Here is a 15,905-nt window from a genome sequence, read left to right on the forward strand (position 1 = left end):
ACTCATCCTGCACCTTCGGGACGGTGCTCAGCACCCTCGGGACGCGTCCTGCACCCTCTGTCAGGCGCTCAGGACCCACAGGGAGACCTAGAACCTCAGCACCGCTCAGCACCAGTAAGGATAGTCTGGAACCCCGTGGGATGGATCCAGGACCTTCTGGAAGGCAATGGGCACTCCTCGGAATGCAGCGCTGCCAGAGCTCATCTCCACTGCGGTGACGGACGGCCGCGCGGACGACAAAGCCCACACACGCTCTCAGAAGACTACGAGCCTCATTCGCGGCCCGACAGGCGGCTGCAACAGCCGGATCCGATGGGGCAGGAACCGGCGCTCTACTCCGCCCGAGCCGAACGCCGAGAGACCAGCGGCGGCGCGGGGCGGCTGGGACCGCCCGAGCCCCGCCCGCCGCGCGCCCGTCTGTGCGGCAGCGCGCTCCGCCCCCGTCGCTAGGGAAGTGAGGTCACGCAGTATGGTGGCTCGGGGCCGGAGGGGCTGAGGGGCCGGTCGTATCGGGAATCCGTGTCCATCTTGCTCGGGAGCTGCGGGGACGGTCTTGCCTGTCTCGCTAGTATCGACCGGCGAGACCAAAGCCGCGATGGCAACCGAAACCGCAGGACTGTGAGGCATCAGTACGAGAGCCGGTAGGCCGGGCAGAGCAACAGAACCGGGTCGCGGACGAGCCGAGCTGCCGCCATGGAGTTGAGGGTTGGGAACCGGTACCGGCTGGGCCGCAAGATCGGGAGCGGCTCCTTCGGGGATATCTACCTGGGTAAGGAGGATGGCTCGCTGGGAATTTAGCTGGCCGTTTTGTGGCGCTGTGGAGAACATCGAGGGCCTAGCCGGGTCGGGCAGGTACCTGGGCTAGGGGCACAGGAGCAGTGATTTAATATTTCGTTGACATCATGTCCTGATTTGGACAATGCGGAAATCGGGAATCCTGGTTTACTCGGCTGCCTCTTCTCGTTGTCGTCTAGTGACCTTGGGCACCGTTCGCGTCTGTAAAATGGATGTAAAGGTAAAAATCGCTTCATTTGAAAACAAGGGAAAAAAACCCCAAAGCCACATAAATCCTAAAAACTCACAACCCACCACGTTCGGGAAAACCTTTTGGGAAAGAAACGTTTACCAGGGTTAGGTATTGCTGTATTGGACCGGGAAAAATTGTTGTCAGAAGGATGTTTCTTTCTCCTGTGAGGCCTAAAAAAATATTACACAACTACAGGCGATTAGGTTGCAGTAAAAAAAAATCTTTAGATCCTTCAAATAATCCTCGTAGTTTGGCTAATCTTGTTGCTTGACCGTCACCTAATAGTGATCGCTATGCAACTGTAAAATGTACACGATTGTAATTGTCTTTGCCAGTCCATTATTATAAGTCTCTAATATTATAGCCTACTGCTGTAGGCTATTGCTTATGACGAGCATAGGTACTGAGTACAACGTGTTTTGAAGGCAGGTATTTTTAAAGTACTCTACATATTCGGCAAACTCCCAAGCCATGTGAAATGGGTTAAACCCAAAGAAATACGAGTGTTATGTCCCGTCCCGTAGACACAAGAACTCTGCTTTTGAAAATTGTGTTAAAAAAAGCAAATGTTTAAAAAAGCAAATCAAGAGGGGGGTGCATGGAAGGTGGAACTTGCAGGGGATAGGATTTATCTTTTTGCAAGATAAAAATAATGTCACTTGCTAGCTTACGTGGTATGTTTGGCAGTGCATGCAGTATGAGAGGTGGGGGTTGTTTTTCTAGACAGCAGGGCTTCATCTTGCAGTGCACAGCTGGCATTCCAAAATAATTTGTTAGCTAAAGCTGCTTGTCTACAGATAACGACATACTAGTTATCTATAGGACAGCTCATGATGTCTGATGAAAAATGCACATTTTTAGCTGAAGGTATGTGGTTGTCTAGAGACAGAGAACGTGATTCTTCCTATCTGCAATGCATGGGTAGAAGATTGAAGACGTGACTGTAGAAGATTGTGGTAAAGCTTGTGCAAAAATCCTTGTTAGCCTCAACTGGGATTTTGGGGGGGGGGGGGGCAATTAAGACAGCAGTTAAAATCTGAAAAGTCTTGGATGATTTGAAAAATTTTAACTTTCGACTACTGCTCAGAAAAATCAGATTATATTATAATATGGATTTCAAGCAGAATAAACATTTACGTATCGCTTTTATGTCTATGCATGCAGCTCATACCAGTCAAGTTGCACAGGAAGTAACAGTTTCCTGTATGCTAGCATATATATTAATGCCATACTGAATTTTGTGCAGTAAGTCCCATGGGGTTTACATATCTTTTTTATTTCTAAATAATCATCACAGATTTACTTTCAGGGCTCATTGCAAATGTCATGCCTGAGCCAGTAACTAGCATGGAAGTACATGAATGGAAGATACAGCTGGTGGCAGGGATTTATTTTTCCAGGGGAAATTACTGTCTCTCAAGAACCAAAGCCTTTTGTAGGGTCCTATTTGGTTTGCCTGTCATTATCTGGTAGAACAGATGCTGAAAACTATGTTTTTTGTGATAATGAAATGTGTTCGGTTTTCTAAAAATGCCAGTTACTCCTCGGTTGTTCAGACTGTCCACTAGACATAAGTATCTTAAAATAATTTCTAAAGTTATTTCAGAAGTCACTATTTATTTTTAAGTACATGTGCCTTCTGATAGGTCTCAATGACTTGGTAGATCATTTCAGTGTACATTCCCAGCTCAGTTTTATGCTTTGAAAAGGAAGATTTGACTATTTTTGCCTGCTTCCAGTCCCCAGGTTTTGTATTAAATGCAGCTATAAGGGTGTTGAAGACATTCCAGAGTAGAGGGGAGTGACTTCCTCCATTTTCCCACCCTTTCCCTTTTTCCCTACTTTGGAATAAGGAGCCAACAACACTGTTAGGATCATGGTTCTTTCACATCCTTTCCTCCTCTCCTTACCTCAGAATTTGTCTTCTGGAATTGGTAATGGGGGTTTGTGGGACAGGATTTTTAAATGTAAGGCACAACTGTAAATAAATGAGCATGGACAACTTACTTAAAATAAAATTTAGTTTACCTATGTTACCTTCCAGACGAAGATATGAAAGAAATTGATAAACGGATATTGTAAGTAATAGAAAAGGTGGACAGGAGTGGGTGGATCAGAGAAAGCATTTGTTTTGTTGCCCAGATTATGAGGTCAAGTAGGAAACAGTCATGAAGACAGAATAGTTGCAGTGTTTTTGAGGGTTTTTTTGCATTGTGTATATATTAAGAATGAGTTTTAGGTTGTAAACTAATTAAAATAATTTCCAAGGCCTTCCTTAGGGAAGAGGACTTTGCAATTACAAGTAAATTAGAATTTTGTGTTTTGAAAAATAGTCTTTAGTCTTTCTTTTTCATTTATAAATGGTGACTTCGCATTATACTGCTTGTTACTACTTTTTAATTAATGATTCTTTCCATAGGACTGCTGCTTCTCGAATATTACTAAATATTCCTTAAAGGAAGCTGAGCTTTTGGTGAAATACTGGGTGCTGTAAAATTTTAGAAACTTTTGTCTCAGGTTTAAGGTGTAGACAAAAGCCCCTACTTGGGGACAAGCGCTGGATTGCTTGGCAAAATAATTTTGATTTTTGTGCTGCTCTCATCGGTTTTGCTGGACTCAAAAATATTAATTGCATTGTTTCAGTACCGAATCTCTTGTCTTGAAGGAGAGGGCTTACACAGAAGTGGAGCTTAGGCTAAGGATCTTGGCTTTCTTAGGTGGTAAAGACTTCCTGGGAAGAGCAAGTATGCTTAAAAAGTGACATAACAGTTTGAGACCATGGTCTGTCAAATAGGTTTAATAGTGCGTTGAGCAGAAGTTGATCCTGATAATACAGGTCTTGATCTTCCTACACAGTGTTTGCATTAATCAACCACAGAAGTCTGCAGCTGCCTGTAGAGAGATATGTCTTTCATTATATGGAGGTGGAAATTTGTGTCTGTTTTGGACCAGAAAAGTTTTTTAAAACAGCCAAATCAACCAGAGCCCCAAAACAACCCCATTGCTGATGATTGCCCATCAGTTAATATGGTCTTCAGTCTACACCTCCCTGATTTGGGCTCCCGTAGAACTTGGGAGAGCAAGGGATAATCAAGAATGGTCAGGGAGTTGTGTGGTTCAAAATCAGGACTCTCATTTGAGGTGAGGAGGTCAGTATTAAGTCCTTCCTCTTTGTACTGTTACTTTCAAATGTGCTTTCAAATCTCTGGTTTGATGTTCACTGTGATTAATTTAAAATCCACCAAAATAATTCATTCATAAAATGTGAAAAATATTGGATTACATATTGAAGAGCTTCCAGTTGCTGTGACTATACTGTGACCAAAGTAACAATCCAGGATCCTGTCACTTGTTCTGCTAGATAAAAAAAGAGTGGTACAAGACAGATGCATGTACAGGCTTTTTTTTCCATTTCTTTTTTTTTTCAGTTGATGGCCTTCTGTTGTGCGTATTGTATCTAGAGTGAGCTTTGTATGTTTTGTTAATTTTTAAGGTGCGTTGTGAAATGCCTAATAAATACCTGCTGGGGTGTCCACTCAGAGAACCTCAGCAACAGCACCTTGACACCCGCGTGTGCATGCAAATGGGAAGACATTTGATTACCGTAAAAAAAGATGTTTATAGTCTTGTGTGAGCTCAGATGATTTCTTGCAATATCAGTTCCTGCCAAAGTGAGCAGTCATGCCTGTTTTGAGGTGTGGGATGTTGGCATGTCTTTGTAGCCTTAGTTTTCCTGACTTTATAGGATAAAAGCCTGTAAAGCACTGAAGTAGCTCCTTAATCGCAGGAATAGAATTTTGCAACTACAAAACTTAGGTCAGTACTCTGTAATGGTCAAAGAAAAAACATATGGGAAAAGATAGGTAGGCAGAAAAATACGTAATTATACACAGGTGTCTTAACTGCTTCGTGTGACTCCCAGAAAGGGCATTGTGGAACTGACAGAGGTACAGATAAGAGAAATGGGAAATAATATGCAGTAATTAAAAATTACTTATATGGGGAATGACCACAGTTTTTGAACTCTGAAAAAAGCTAAGGGAGAGTGAGGTAGTGTAAAAGTGTATGCAATCCTGATCATGGTAAAAGTGAGTACAAAAAGATCATTTGGTGTTTCTCAACAAAGGAAAACAACCAGTGAACTTCAAGTTAGGCTTTTGAAAGTGGGGATCTGATCAAATAGTAGGTGATGCACTTCACAGGATCCTGAACTGTGAGGAAAAGCTGAAAAGGGCCAAACTGAGAAAGTAGAGAGGCTTGGCAATATGTCTGTGAAGTGTCACATTTCCCTTTGCGATTTCCTTTTTTTTCCCTGTAGTTCTTAAGTTGCTTGGCTGTGAAGGTGTGTACTTTCTTGACTGTTTCTTTTTAAGAATGTCAGTTTCTCCCTACATACTTTGAAAGAGAACGGGTGAGCCATTTTTTATAACAAGAATTCAATGAGATTTAAAGAAAGCTTTTGCAGACTGCAGGTTCTTTAGTCTAGATAATCTGCCCTCCAGCCAAGTAAAATGAGGTGTCAGGGTACAGCCAGAGTATGTTGAGATCTAGGGAAATTGTAGTCTCTATTTTCAAGACATAAGAGGAGGTGATTTGATTTCCTAGCATTTCTTCCATTGGTGAGGCATGTAATATGTTTGTAAATATTAATTCTGAGCATTTTTACCACAAACTAGAAATGTAAAGACATCCCTGAGAAGATGCACTTGTTTCAGTTCTCTGCTTTGCTTTGGGAATTTTTTCTTCTTCTTTTTTTTTTTTTTTTTTTTTTTTTTTTTTTTTTTTTTTATGGGATAGCAACAATTTTGGCTTCTTCTGCTACAGTGTCTAATAGTTGACTTTTGTGATCCTAGTCTTTTGGAGAGTATCTGTAAGGTTTCAGAATGATTTTTAGATAATCGTGGCTGAAAGAACTTAATGGATGTTTGCCATTGAAAAATCGTTGAATTTTGTTTTGTTTCGGTCCTGGCAAAGGAAATGCATCTTAAAAATATTTTGACCAATGTTTAAATTTTTCTGGTTTTAGGAACTGATATTGCTGCTGGAGAGGAGGTTGCAATAAAGTTGGAATGTGTGAAAACCAAACATCCTCAGCTCCACATCGAGAGTAAAATCTACAAAATGATGCAGGGTGGAGGCAAGCAAACTTACTTTCCTTCTTCAAAGATTTTACTGGTTTTACACCTTTGATGTATCCGCCACCTGGCGGATAATGTTCGGGTTCTCTTTTGACAAATAAGGAGAAGGTGGGAAAGGTAGCAGGGTAGATGAAGAGCAGCATTTCGGTTCTACAGGGGTTGTAGAGGAGCAGTTCCAAATCCATGATTACCACGCTTTATGATAAATCAGTAAGATCCTCCAAAGTTTCTCATGGTTCCTGAAATATTAAAATGGGAGGACCTTGTGCAATGTGAAACAAAGTTTGGTCCCAGAATAGTGATTTATTTCTGATTCTTATGGATCAGTGAAAGATGGTAACCACTGCTTTGGACCATTTCACCTGACTTGCTTATTATGGTAGCACAATTTTAAACTTTTAAAATTCAGGTTAATTTCTGTTGTACATGTTAGTATTTTGTCTTCTGAGTTAAAAACTTGCTGGGAGAATTCAAAGATAAAATGGCATTAGTATTGGAGAATAGGAGTGCAGCGGGGTTCAAAGCCAGCAAAGATGCTCAATACTTTAAAGTTACAAGGTAAGTACAAAGACTGGAAGGTTTCTGGGGAAGGAAAAAAAAGGCTGTTTTTACACCTCTGTTTCTATAATTTTGTAGTGATTCTACTGGAAGTTATCAAGCACATAACTTTGGAATGTCTGAAGGTAGCATAAAATATTAAGTTTCACTGTAAATGGAAACATTCACAGTAATGACCCTCAGAAATCATCTGGAGAGCCTTGAAGATTTGTGTGTACGAATTATGTAAATCAAATTGTTACACTGAATAAATGTGGGTTTTTTTTCCTAGTGGGTATTCCCACAATTAAGTGGTGTGGAGCTGAAGGGGACTACAACGTTATGGTGATGGAGTTGTTGGGACCGAGTCTTGAAGATCTCTTCAATTTTTGTTCAAGGAAATTTAGTCTCAAGACAGTCCTTTTACTTGCTGACCAAATGGTAGGAAATGGCTTTGTTATCTTCATAGTGCAGTATGTTGGGATATTGGAATTTTTTTGATAGATCATATACATGTCGTTTGTAAAATTTAGAGCTGAATAGGCTATATTAATAGAGAAAAGACTCAAAATTAGTTCTGTTTCTGTTACTCCAAACTATCCTGTCAAAAGCGATTAACAATTCTTCTTTAAAAACTGGACTTGCACTGTTTGCAAGCCAGGTGTTGCACTGCTCAAAGACTAAGAAATTTCCCCAAGACAGTTTTTGGAAACAAATCTAAAACAGACACAGGCAAAGAGCTGGAGAGAAGGTTTGTCCATTGTCTTCTAAATTATGTTCTCTTTAATGCCCTTATATTGTACAGTAAAAAGGGGTGTTGCCTCTTTCGTTATTAAGACAGAATTACTAGTGTTTTTGTCAGAAAAAGATGTGTGCTTAGTCTCTCGACAGTGATTTTTTTTTTGCGATTCTGTATTTAGATTAGTCGAATTGAATATATTCACTCTAAGAACTTCATCCACCGAGACGTGAAGCCAGATAACTTCTTAATGGGCCTGGGGAAGAAAGGCAATCTTGTCTACATAATAGACTTTGGACTAGCAAAGAAGTATCGAGATGCTCGAACTCATCAACATATTCCGTATCGTGAAAATAAAAACTTAACAGGAACTGCCCGTTACGCATCTATCAACACTCATCTCGGAATTGGTGAGCCGGGGAAAGCAATAAATAGAAACTTGAAAAGTGTCAATGCATGTAATTTTAGTGCAAGTAGATGTTACTTTTTATGTGGAGGCATAGGAGACAGTCCCTGTTTTGGACACTAAGAGTGCAGCGTGCATGGCCTTGCATATCTTGGTTAGGTGGGATTCAGTCAGTTTGTAATGCTCAGGAATTAGCACACTTTTTAGCAACCGCAACGATAATAGGCTTTTCTCGTACTGAACAAGTTTATCATGGTCATAGTAACTCTCAGCTGTCTCTTGTTTTTGTAAGGGTTTTTATAACAGTCTTGTTGCACAGACTTTTGTTTTTCCAGTAGAAAATGAAATCTAATGAGTTCACTTTTTTATGCTGTTGTAGAGCAATCTCGCAGAGATGACTTGGAATCCTTGGGCTATGTACTGATGTATTTTAACCTGGGCTCCCTCCCCTGGCAGGGACTGAAAGCAGCAACAAAGAGGCAGAAATACGAACGTATCAGTGAAAAGAAAATGTCTACACCCATTGAGGTTTTGTGTAAAGGATATCCTTGTAAGTTATTCTTCTGTGATGCTAGGCACATGTGTTCATGGTTTAGTGCTACATATCCTTTCTTTATGTTAAATTCTACCACTATTTTTCAGCGTCTCTCCCTTTCCCTCTCTCTCTCCTCTTCCCCCTCCTTACCCTCCATGACTTTACCACATGTATGGTAAAAATACTATGCTGAAGTCTGAGATTGGCTGTGTTTGTAAAGCATTTCTAGTGATCCCATGTTCTCAACTGTTGAAGTGTCCTCACGAGGAAGGGCGGCATGGTACGTCTGAATTGTGCTGTACATTTTATGCACCTGTTGGTTGGATAATTTGTAACAGACAAATAGCATTTTAACAAACTGCCTCTTTCTCTATCTGTGTGGGTACTGTTTCTTGGATGAATTGGATTGCATAGTGAGATGCACGTCTCCCCTACTGCAGTTGTTTCACTTGGGAATTATCGTCCCAGGTTCATCCAGTTTGGCCAGCTGATGGGTTAGAATTTGTGAGAGGCATAAGAAACCCTGCTTTATCCTAACATCATGCCTCAAAGCAGTTCTGTTTCTCAGTTTGTTATTTATACAAAAACTATAATAAGGCATTTTGGAGTCTTGTAAAATGATACTTAAATTTGTTTTAAAATTCAGTAACACTAGCTGTGATCAGAGAACATTTTCATTTCACAGAGAGTTCTGTCTCTTCTTTCCACCCTCTCGGCTTCGACAACCAGTTACAGTGACAAGAACTATAGTTTTTGTTTGGGTTGTATGAAAATTCATCATTTTTGATGTGTTTCAAATGTTGCATCATGCATGTTCCTTTACATTCATGAGCTACATGTTTTCTCTGTGGTTTACAAGTAGGAAAGACAAATCAGGCTCTCTTGTGCCATTTGTTAGAATTTCTTTCTTAATATAAATTAATACCTTCATTTGGGAAGATCTAAAGTCAAAAGCTGGTACTTTGATCATGCTGTTTTCTCTGGTGCACTGAATTCTATACAGAATTCATTTTTTTGCTTTGTAACTAATATTTTGCTTGCCACTTAAAAACAAGTGTTCAGACTATTGTAAATTAAAAATGCGGCATGACTTACCTGCGAGATTTAATTTTTGTGTTTTGTGATGTAGCAGACATGAATCTCTTAACAAAGAAATGTTCTTCCATGTCCCACAATAAATTACGTTCAGTATATTCCAAGCAAGGTTTTAAACTTTTTCTCCCCCACCAACTGTTGGTTAAAGAACTGTACTATTGGGTCCTCTCTGGTGTTGACAGATGAGATTTTTTACTGTTCCATTACAGAAAAATAGTTTATTTTTCAGGGTTTGCATGATAGTCTTCCCTTTGGTGGATTTCTAGTATTAGATCATTATTCTTTTTCTTTTCCCTGCTTTTCAGGTTTGGGGTGGTGTGGGTTTTTTTGACACAGAAGTACAAAAAGCCAATGCAAAGCTGAAGCTAAAAAACAGGTTTTCTTTAATTACAGCTGAATTTGCCACGTACTTGAATTTCTGCCGTTCTTTGCGTTTTGATGACAAGCCAGACTATTCCTATCTAAGGCAATTATTCAGAAACCTCTTTCATCGGCAAGGATTCTCCTATGACTATGTATTTGACTGGAACATGTTGAAATTTGTGAGTAGTTCACATGGCTTTCTAAAACTTCCAATTTTTTATGGTTTTGGTTGGGTTTTTTTACTACGTTGTCAGTTTTGAGTACCTTAACTGATACTGTAAGATTGTCTTCCATTTTTCCTCCTGGCAACTCTACTGTATAGACAAAAAGATAAGGAAATGAGGAAAGGCAGAAGATACAGGATCCATGCCGTAAGGTCTGGATGATAACTAAATTGCAGTTACAAGGCTTTTAATGTGGAGGGCTTCTTAGATCTTTTAGGGCAGTCACCAGGCTAGGTTGTGGAATTATTACTTTCTCCCAGCTTCATCTTTAAATAGTGGTCATTTGCAGCATTTGAGGAAGTGTCCAGCTACTGTAGCAGTATGTGTGTCCATTAGCATTATGAAGACTATCCAAGCAGCTGTATAAACAAAACTTATGGCAGTTCTCAAGAAATGTTACCAAAGCAGTTGATGCCCTCTCAAACTTCAGTTCACACATTGTCCAGTTCTTTATTTTCAAACGTATAAAGTAAGCTCAGTAATCCCCCAAGTTGTTCACTAGTCTTGACCCGTAGGGTGCAAGCAGAGCGGCTGAAGATGCTGAACGTGAAAGGCGAGAACGAGAGGAAAGATTAAGACATACACGAAATCCAGCTGTACGTGGATTACCCTCCACTGCTTCTGGCAGGCTAAGAGGAACGCAAGATGTAGCTCCTCCTACTCCCCTTACCCCAACTTCACATGCTGGTAAGTAAGCAAGTACCTGCAAAAGTGCATCTTCTAGACTACTCTAATTGACAGTTTGTCTCTGGGCAGCATTTGGCCTTTTGGTTTAGTTTTTTTTCCTCTTTCTTCTTAGTAGATTGAAGGTAATTGCATACACTTATTGCCTGGCAATTGGTACTTGTATTTCTATGAAATGTCAAGCAAAGGCCTTGATTCCTCATTTGGTCTTGTGGAATTTTTATGTGCAAACAGCAAGAGTGTTGTTTTTTCAGAGATTGTGTTAAAATGGCATTTCTCATTATGAGAATCTAATGCAGTTTTTCTCACAGCCAACACCTCTCCTCGGCCAGTATCCGGTATGGAACGAGAAAGGAAAGTGAGTATGAGATTACATCGTGGTGCCCCAGTCAATATCTCCTCGTCTGATTTAACAGGCCGACAAGATACCTCTCGCATGTCAACTTCGCAGGTAAAAAAAAAATAAATCTGTGTATTGAAAAAAATAAGGGTGATTTGATAAAGTTAATTTGCCAAAAGGACTTACCAGGTAATTGATGTGATTTCACACTGTTCTTGCAGATGATGTTCATTAATGTAAATGCTTTACATTTAGCCTGAATGATGTGGGTGTGAAGAAATTTTTATTTTTTCCTTGAAAGCAATGAGAGGATGCAAAATACTAGAGGTGCAGCATTTTAACCTACTATTATGGGATTTAGCTCCTTGACTCATTGAGTTCTTTATATCTCTTACCAGTGAAGAAGCAGAGTAAGAGACAGTAGTGAATCGTGTTTCCAAATCAACAGAGCAGAGAATATTGGTGCAGAAGAGGCAAGAAGCATTTGGTGACGAATGGAAGGTCTGATAGTGAAGAAATGTTGTAGTGCAGTGCTCTTAATTCAGGGCCAATAAGAGGCCACATATATGGATGATGGATACATTGCAGAAGGCTCATTTGAGGAGAATGGCAGGAGGATAAATGATAATGATTTGTAGTCATCACTGAAATCCTCCTTACTGCTCACAGTGACTTAGCAAAGAAATTTTAAGAATCTTTCTTCTTAAGACTGACAATTTTAAGTATGTTTCTAACTATATGCTATAGCTGATACATTCCTTCCTTACCACACTGACAATCTTGTCCCAAACCGTGTGTGGCTTGGCTTTGTACAGTTTACTTTCAGTCTTATAAAATGGAAATCAGCCAATCTGTAGATATTCTGCATCATTTCTGGGGAAGCAGTGTGTTAGGGGACTGTTGCAGTGACCTAGGGATTTTTCCATCTTGCCTCACTGCTGTGCAGGAGTTCTTAACTGCATCATTTTGCCAGGGACTCATTCCTCGTTGACAGAGCACGTTGACAGAAATAACTCAGTTCCTTTTGGCTTCATCATTTAATTGGCAGAGGTAATTACTTTCGGATAGTACATATTCTTACCTATGAAATCTTACTGCTAGAAAGTGTTTTAGATGGGGGCCAGGTGGATATCTCTAATGAAGACTGAGAGTAACTGGGTTGGAGAAACAATTCCATTGTGATAAAAGCAAAGTAGGATTTTGGGGTTGGGTGGGGTTTGTTGAATGAGTTGTTTCACCACGTAGCTGCACATAGACTTCTGCTTGCACAAGGGATGAACAGTTCAGGGGCAGAAATGACTGGGCAAGAATAGGAGATAGGCGAGGTTTTCTGTACTGGCTTTGGGTACAAGTTTTGCCATCTTAAATTGTTCACTGAGCTACTATTCTTGCCACCAGAAATTTTCATGTTGAAATATTTTTAAGTAGTATGAAAACAAAAAGGGTAGAATTATGCATAGTTATGGATCTTGTAAATTTGCATAAATACCTGTTAGAAGAATGTAAAGAAGGTGCAACTGGACTGTTCGCAGCAATATCCAGTTAACGGACAACAGAGAATGGGCACAAATTGAAATACGGGACGTTCAATTTAGACATACAAATAAACCTCTTTTACAATGAATGTGGGCAAGGACTGTAACGGGTTGCCCAAAGGGGTTGTAGAGTCTCCCTTTTCCAAATTACTTTGAGCCCAATTGGACATTGTCCTGAGTGGCCTGCTCTAGTTGACTGTGCTTTGGGTAGTGGGATTGGGCTACATGATTTCCGGGGCTCCTTTTTGGCCTTGGATATTCTGTGAGGCTGTGATGCAGACTTCTCCCCTGAACATTTACTTTATGTAAAGATAGTTTCTCTGAAATGTGTATATGCCAGGTTTTCAGCATTCTGAGCAAATCTCAGAAGCTTTGTTAACAGTCAGATAAATAAGTAATAGCAGTAACAGACAGAAATGCAGTGATGCCACTTGATTGTTTTAGGTGAAAGTACATCATTAATGTTTTTGCTGTGTTCATGATATGTTTCCCAGTGTGCAGGTGACACTATTGTAAACATTTCAAGATACGAGTAATACAGCTGGGCTTGTAGGTACATTTTGGTTCTGCCTAGCTTGTAAAATGTGAATACTGTGAGGGTGTGTGAGTCGTTTTCTGAGTGGTCTTTAAACACCCAGAGGTATAATTTGCGATACGGGCCAACAGTACGTTCTGGCCTAATGACGCATTCCCTACCTGCTCTTTTCAGCACTCTGAGCACTTTCTGCTCCAAATATAGGATCACTTGGTTGACTTCTTTACAGTCTCAACAGCGGCCTAATTGGGATCTTCTCTTGAGTTTGTTAGAACTAATAATTCATTGACTGCTGTGTTCATCTAGTTCTTAAGACAGTGCACCAGTGCTGGTATTTACTCACGGTGACCGAATAACAATGTGTGACTGTAGTATAGTTTGAACAGGTTCCTGTGGGCCTGTTGAAATTGGAAGGCAAGAGAGATTTGCAAGGAGAATGGGTTGGAATGGAAGGGACCATTCCAACCTCATTCTCCTGCTGTGGGCAGAGAACTTTCCAGTAGGCCAGGTTACTCAGAATCCCATTCAGCCTGGCCTTGAACATCTCTGGGGATGGAGAGTCCATGACCTCTCTGGGCAACCTGTTCTAATGCCTCACTGCCCTTAAAGAATTTCTTCCTAATAAACAAATCTACCCTCCTTCAGGTTAAGGCCATTCACCCTTGTCCTGTCACTATATGGACTTTTAAAGAGTGGCCATGTGAACAGCTGCTCTTCAGCCTTCTTGTAAGCCCCCTTTAGGTACTGCAAGGCTACTCTCAGTTCTCCCCGAAGTCTTATCTTCTCCAGGTTGAACAGCCCCAACTCTCTCAGCCTGTTTTTGTAGGAGAGGTGCTACAGCTTCAACTTAGTGGCTCTCCTCTGGACTCATTCTAACACTGTCAGTGTTGTTCTTGTGTTGGGGGCCCCAGACCTGGACATAGTACTCTAGGTGGTGTCTCAAGACAGCAGAATAGAGGGTAAGAATTCCCTCTCTTGAGTTGCTGGTCACTTTTCTTTTGATGCACTCCAGGACACAGTTGGTTTTATGGGCTGCAGGTGCACATTGCTGAGTCATGTTGAGCTTCTAATCCATGAACACTCCCAAGTCTTTCTCCCCAGAGCTAGTTTTGATCCATTCTTTACCTAGACTTTACTTGGGCTTGAAGTTGACCTGACCCACAGGCTGGACCTTGCACTTGACCTTGTTGAACTACGTGAGGCTCCCAGAGACCCACTTCTCAGGCCTGTTCAGGTCTCTGGATGGCATCCCTTTCCCTCCAGCATGTTGACTACACCACACAGCTTGTTGTTGTTAGCAAATTTGCTGGGGATACGCTCGTTTCCACTGTCCATGTTGCTGACAAAGGTGTTGAACAGCATCGATACTGAGGAACAAGCACCACTCACTCATCATTGCTTTCTACTTGGACATTGACTCACTGACCACAATTCTTTGAGTGCAGCTATGCGGCCAATTCCTTATCCACCGAGTGGTCCATGTGTCAAATCTGCGTCTCTCCAGTTTAGAGACAAGGATATCATGTGAAATAATGTCCAGTACTTTGCACAAGTCCAGGTGGGTGACATCTGTGGCTCTTCCCTCGTCCACCGCTGCTTAGCCCCTCTGTAGACAGTCGCCAAATTTGTCAGGCACAATTTACCTTTAGTGAAGCTTTGTTGTCTGACACCAATCACCTTTTTCTCCATGTGCCTTAACAGATAAGAGGATGTGTTACATGATTTTGCCAGGCACTGAGGTGAGACTGGCCTGTAGTTCCCTGTGTCGTATTTCCCTCTATAAAACTAGAGGTTATGGTTTCCCCTTTTCCAGTCAGAGGGACCTACAGTGGACTGCCATGACGTCTCAAATATGATGGATAATGGTGTAGCCATATACTCAGCCCATTCCCTCAGAACCCATGAATATATGTCATCAGGTCCCACAGACTCGTGCACTTTCAGGTTCTTTAAACAGTCCCAAACCCAGTCTTCCACAGTGGATGGTTCTTTATTTTTCCCAAACTCTGCCTTCACCTTCTGCAACTTGGATGGTGTGGCTGAAACGCTTTATTCAGACTTCAGCTTATAATGCTTCCACTTGAGCCTGTTAGAGAAAATTCACTCTTCATTTACCCAGTTCTCTCTCACTCTCCACCAGGCAAGATGGTGCAAGTTGCAAATGTTGATAGCTTGTGCTCTTTATAGTCTTCATAATACTAAAGTAGCTCTTCCGTAATCAGGATTTATCCTTAGATGTTAGCCAGGTTAACAGTTACAGCCATGAGTTTCCAATTATCTTTATATCTTGTTCTTAGGAAAACCTAAAGTGTTCGAGTTACGTGGTGAAGTCATTAAAGAGAATTTTGGTTGGAGAGATGTAAGAATAATCTGTGTCACTTCTTATCAAGAGAACCATAAAGAATAGCAACTATTTGTCCATGTCCATTCCAAGTGTGCTAGTTTCCTTAGTAAGTCTTCAGTAAATGTACTACCACAGATCCTTTCTCAGGAAGTTCTTAAGCCATGCTTCTGGTAGAAAGCAAGTTTTAGCATTTGCCATGCACATCTGTTAACTACTACATTTGTTAGAGTTCTTGTTTATAACTTGGTACGTTTGGTTTTTTATTTCATTTACTTTATGCCTTGGTTTGGTAAGGCAGTGGTGCATCTGTAATCTCCACCTCTATTCATCTAGAGTAAAGGTTGCTGCTTGTAAAATTCTGGACAGTGAAATGCACAGGGGTTACTCAAACAAGGAAAGCTAC

The 15,905-nt window shown here is 40.9% G+C and overlaps 1 protein-coding gene across 6 annotated transcripts in view; it reads left to right on the plus strand.

Moving 5' to 3' along the window:
• Window positions 1-460: 460 nt before the first annotated feature.
• The window catches only part of CSNK1D (casein kinase 1 delta), a 47,475-nt gene continuing 32,030 nt past the window's right edge, over window positions 461-15,905 (plus strand). For 4 of the 6 annotated variants that reach the window (XM_015645387.2, XM_019008498.2, XM_015645385.3 and 1 more), the window contains exons 1-8: window positions 469-769; window positions 6,054-6,164; window positions 6,995-7,143; window positions 7,623-7,851; window positions 8,227-8,397; window positions 9,871-10,019; window positions 10,580-10,751; window positions 11,060-11,199. In XM_015645387.2, coding sequence (XP_015500873.1) covers window positions 694-769; window positions 6,054-6,164; window positions 6,995-7,143; window positions 7,623-7,851; window positions 8,227-8,397; window positions 9,871-10,019; window positions 10,580-10,751; window positions 11,060-11,199 — 1,197 coding nt within the window. In that variant the 5' untranslated portion in view covers window positions 469-693. Of the gene's footprint in view, window positions 770-842; window positions 1,016-6,053; window positions 6,165-6,994; window positions 7,144-7,622; window positions 7,852-8,226; window positions 8,398-9,870; window positions 10,020-10,579; window positions 10,752-11,059; window positions 11,200-15,905 lie in introns of those variants that run through there. The other 2 variants (XM_015645386.2, XM_033518589.1) reach the window with 2 other exon arrangements.

This window comes from Parus major, chromosome 18, assembly GCF_001522545.3.
Source record: "Parus major isolate Abel chromosome 18, Parus_major1.1, whole genome shotgun sequence".
NCBI classification, from domain to species: domain Eukaryota; kingdom Metazoa; phylum Chordata; class Aves; order Passeriformes; family Paridae; genus Parus; species Parus major.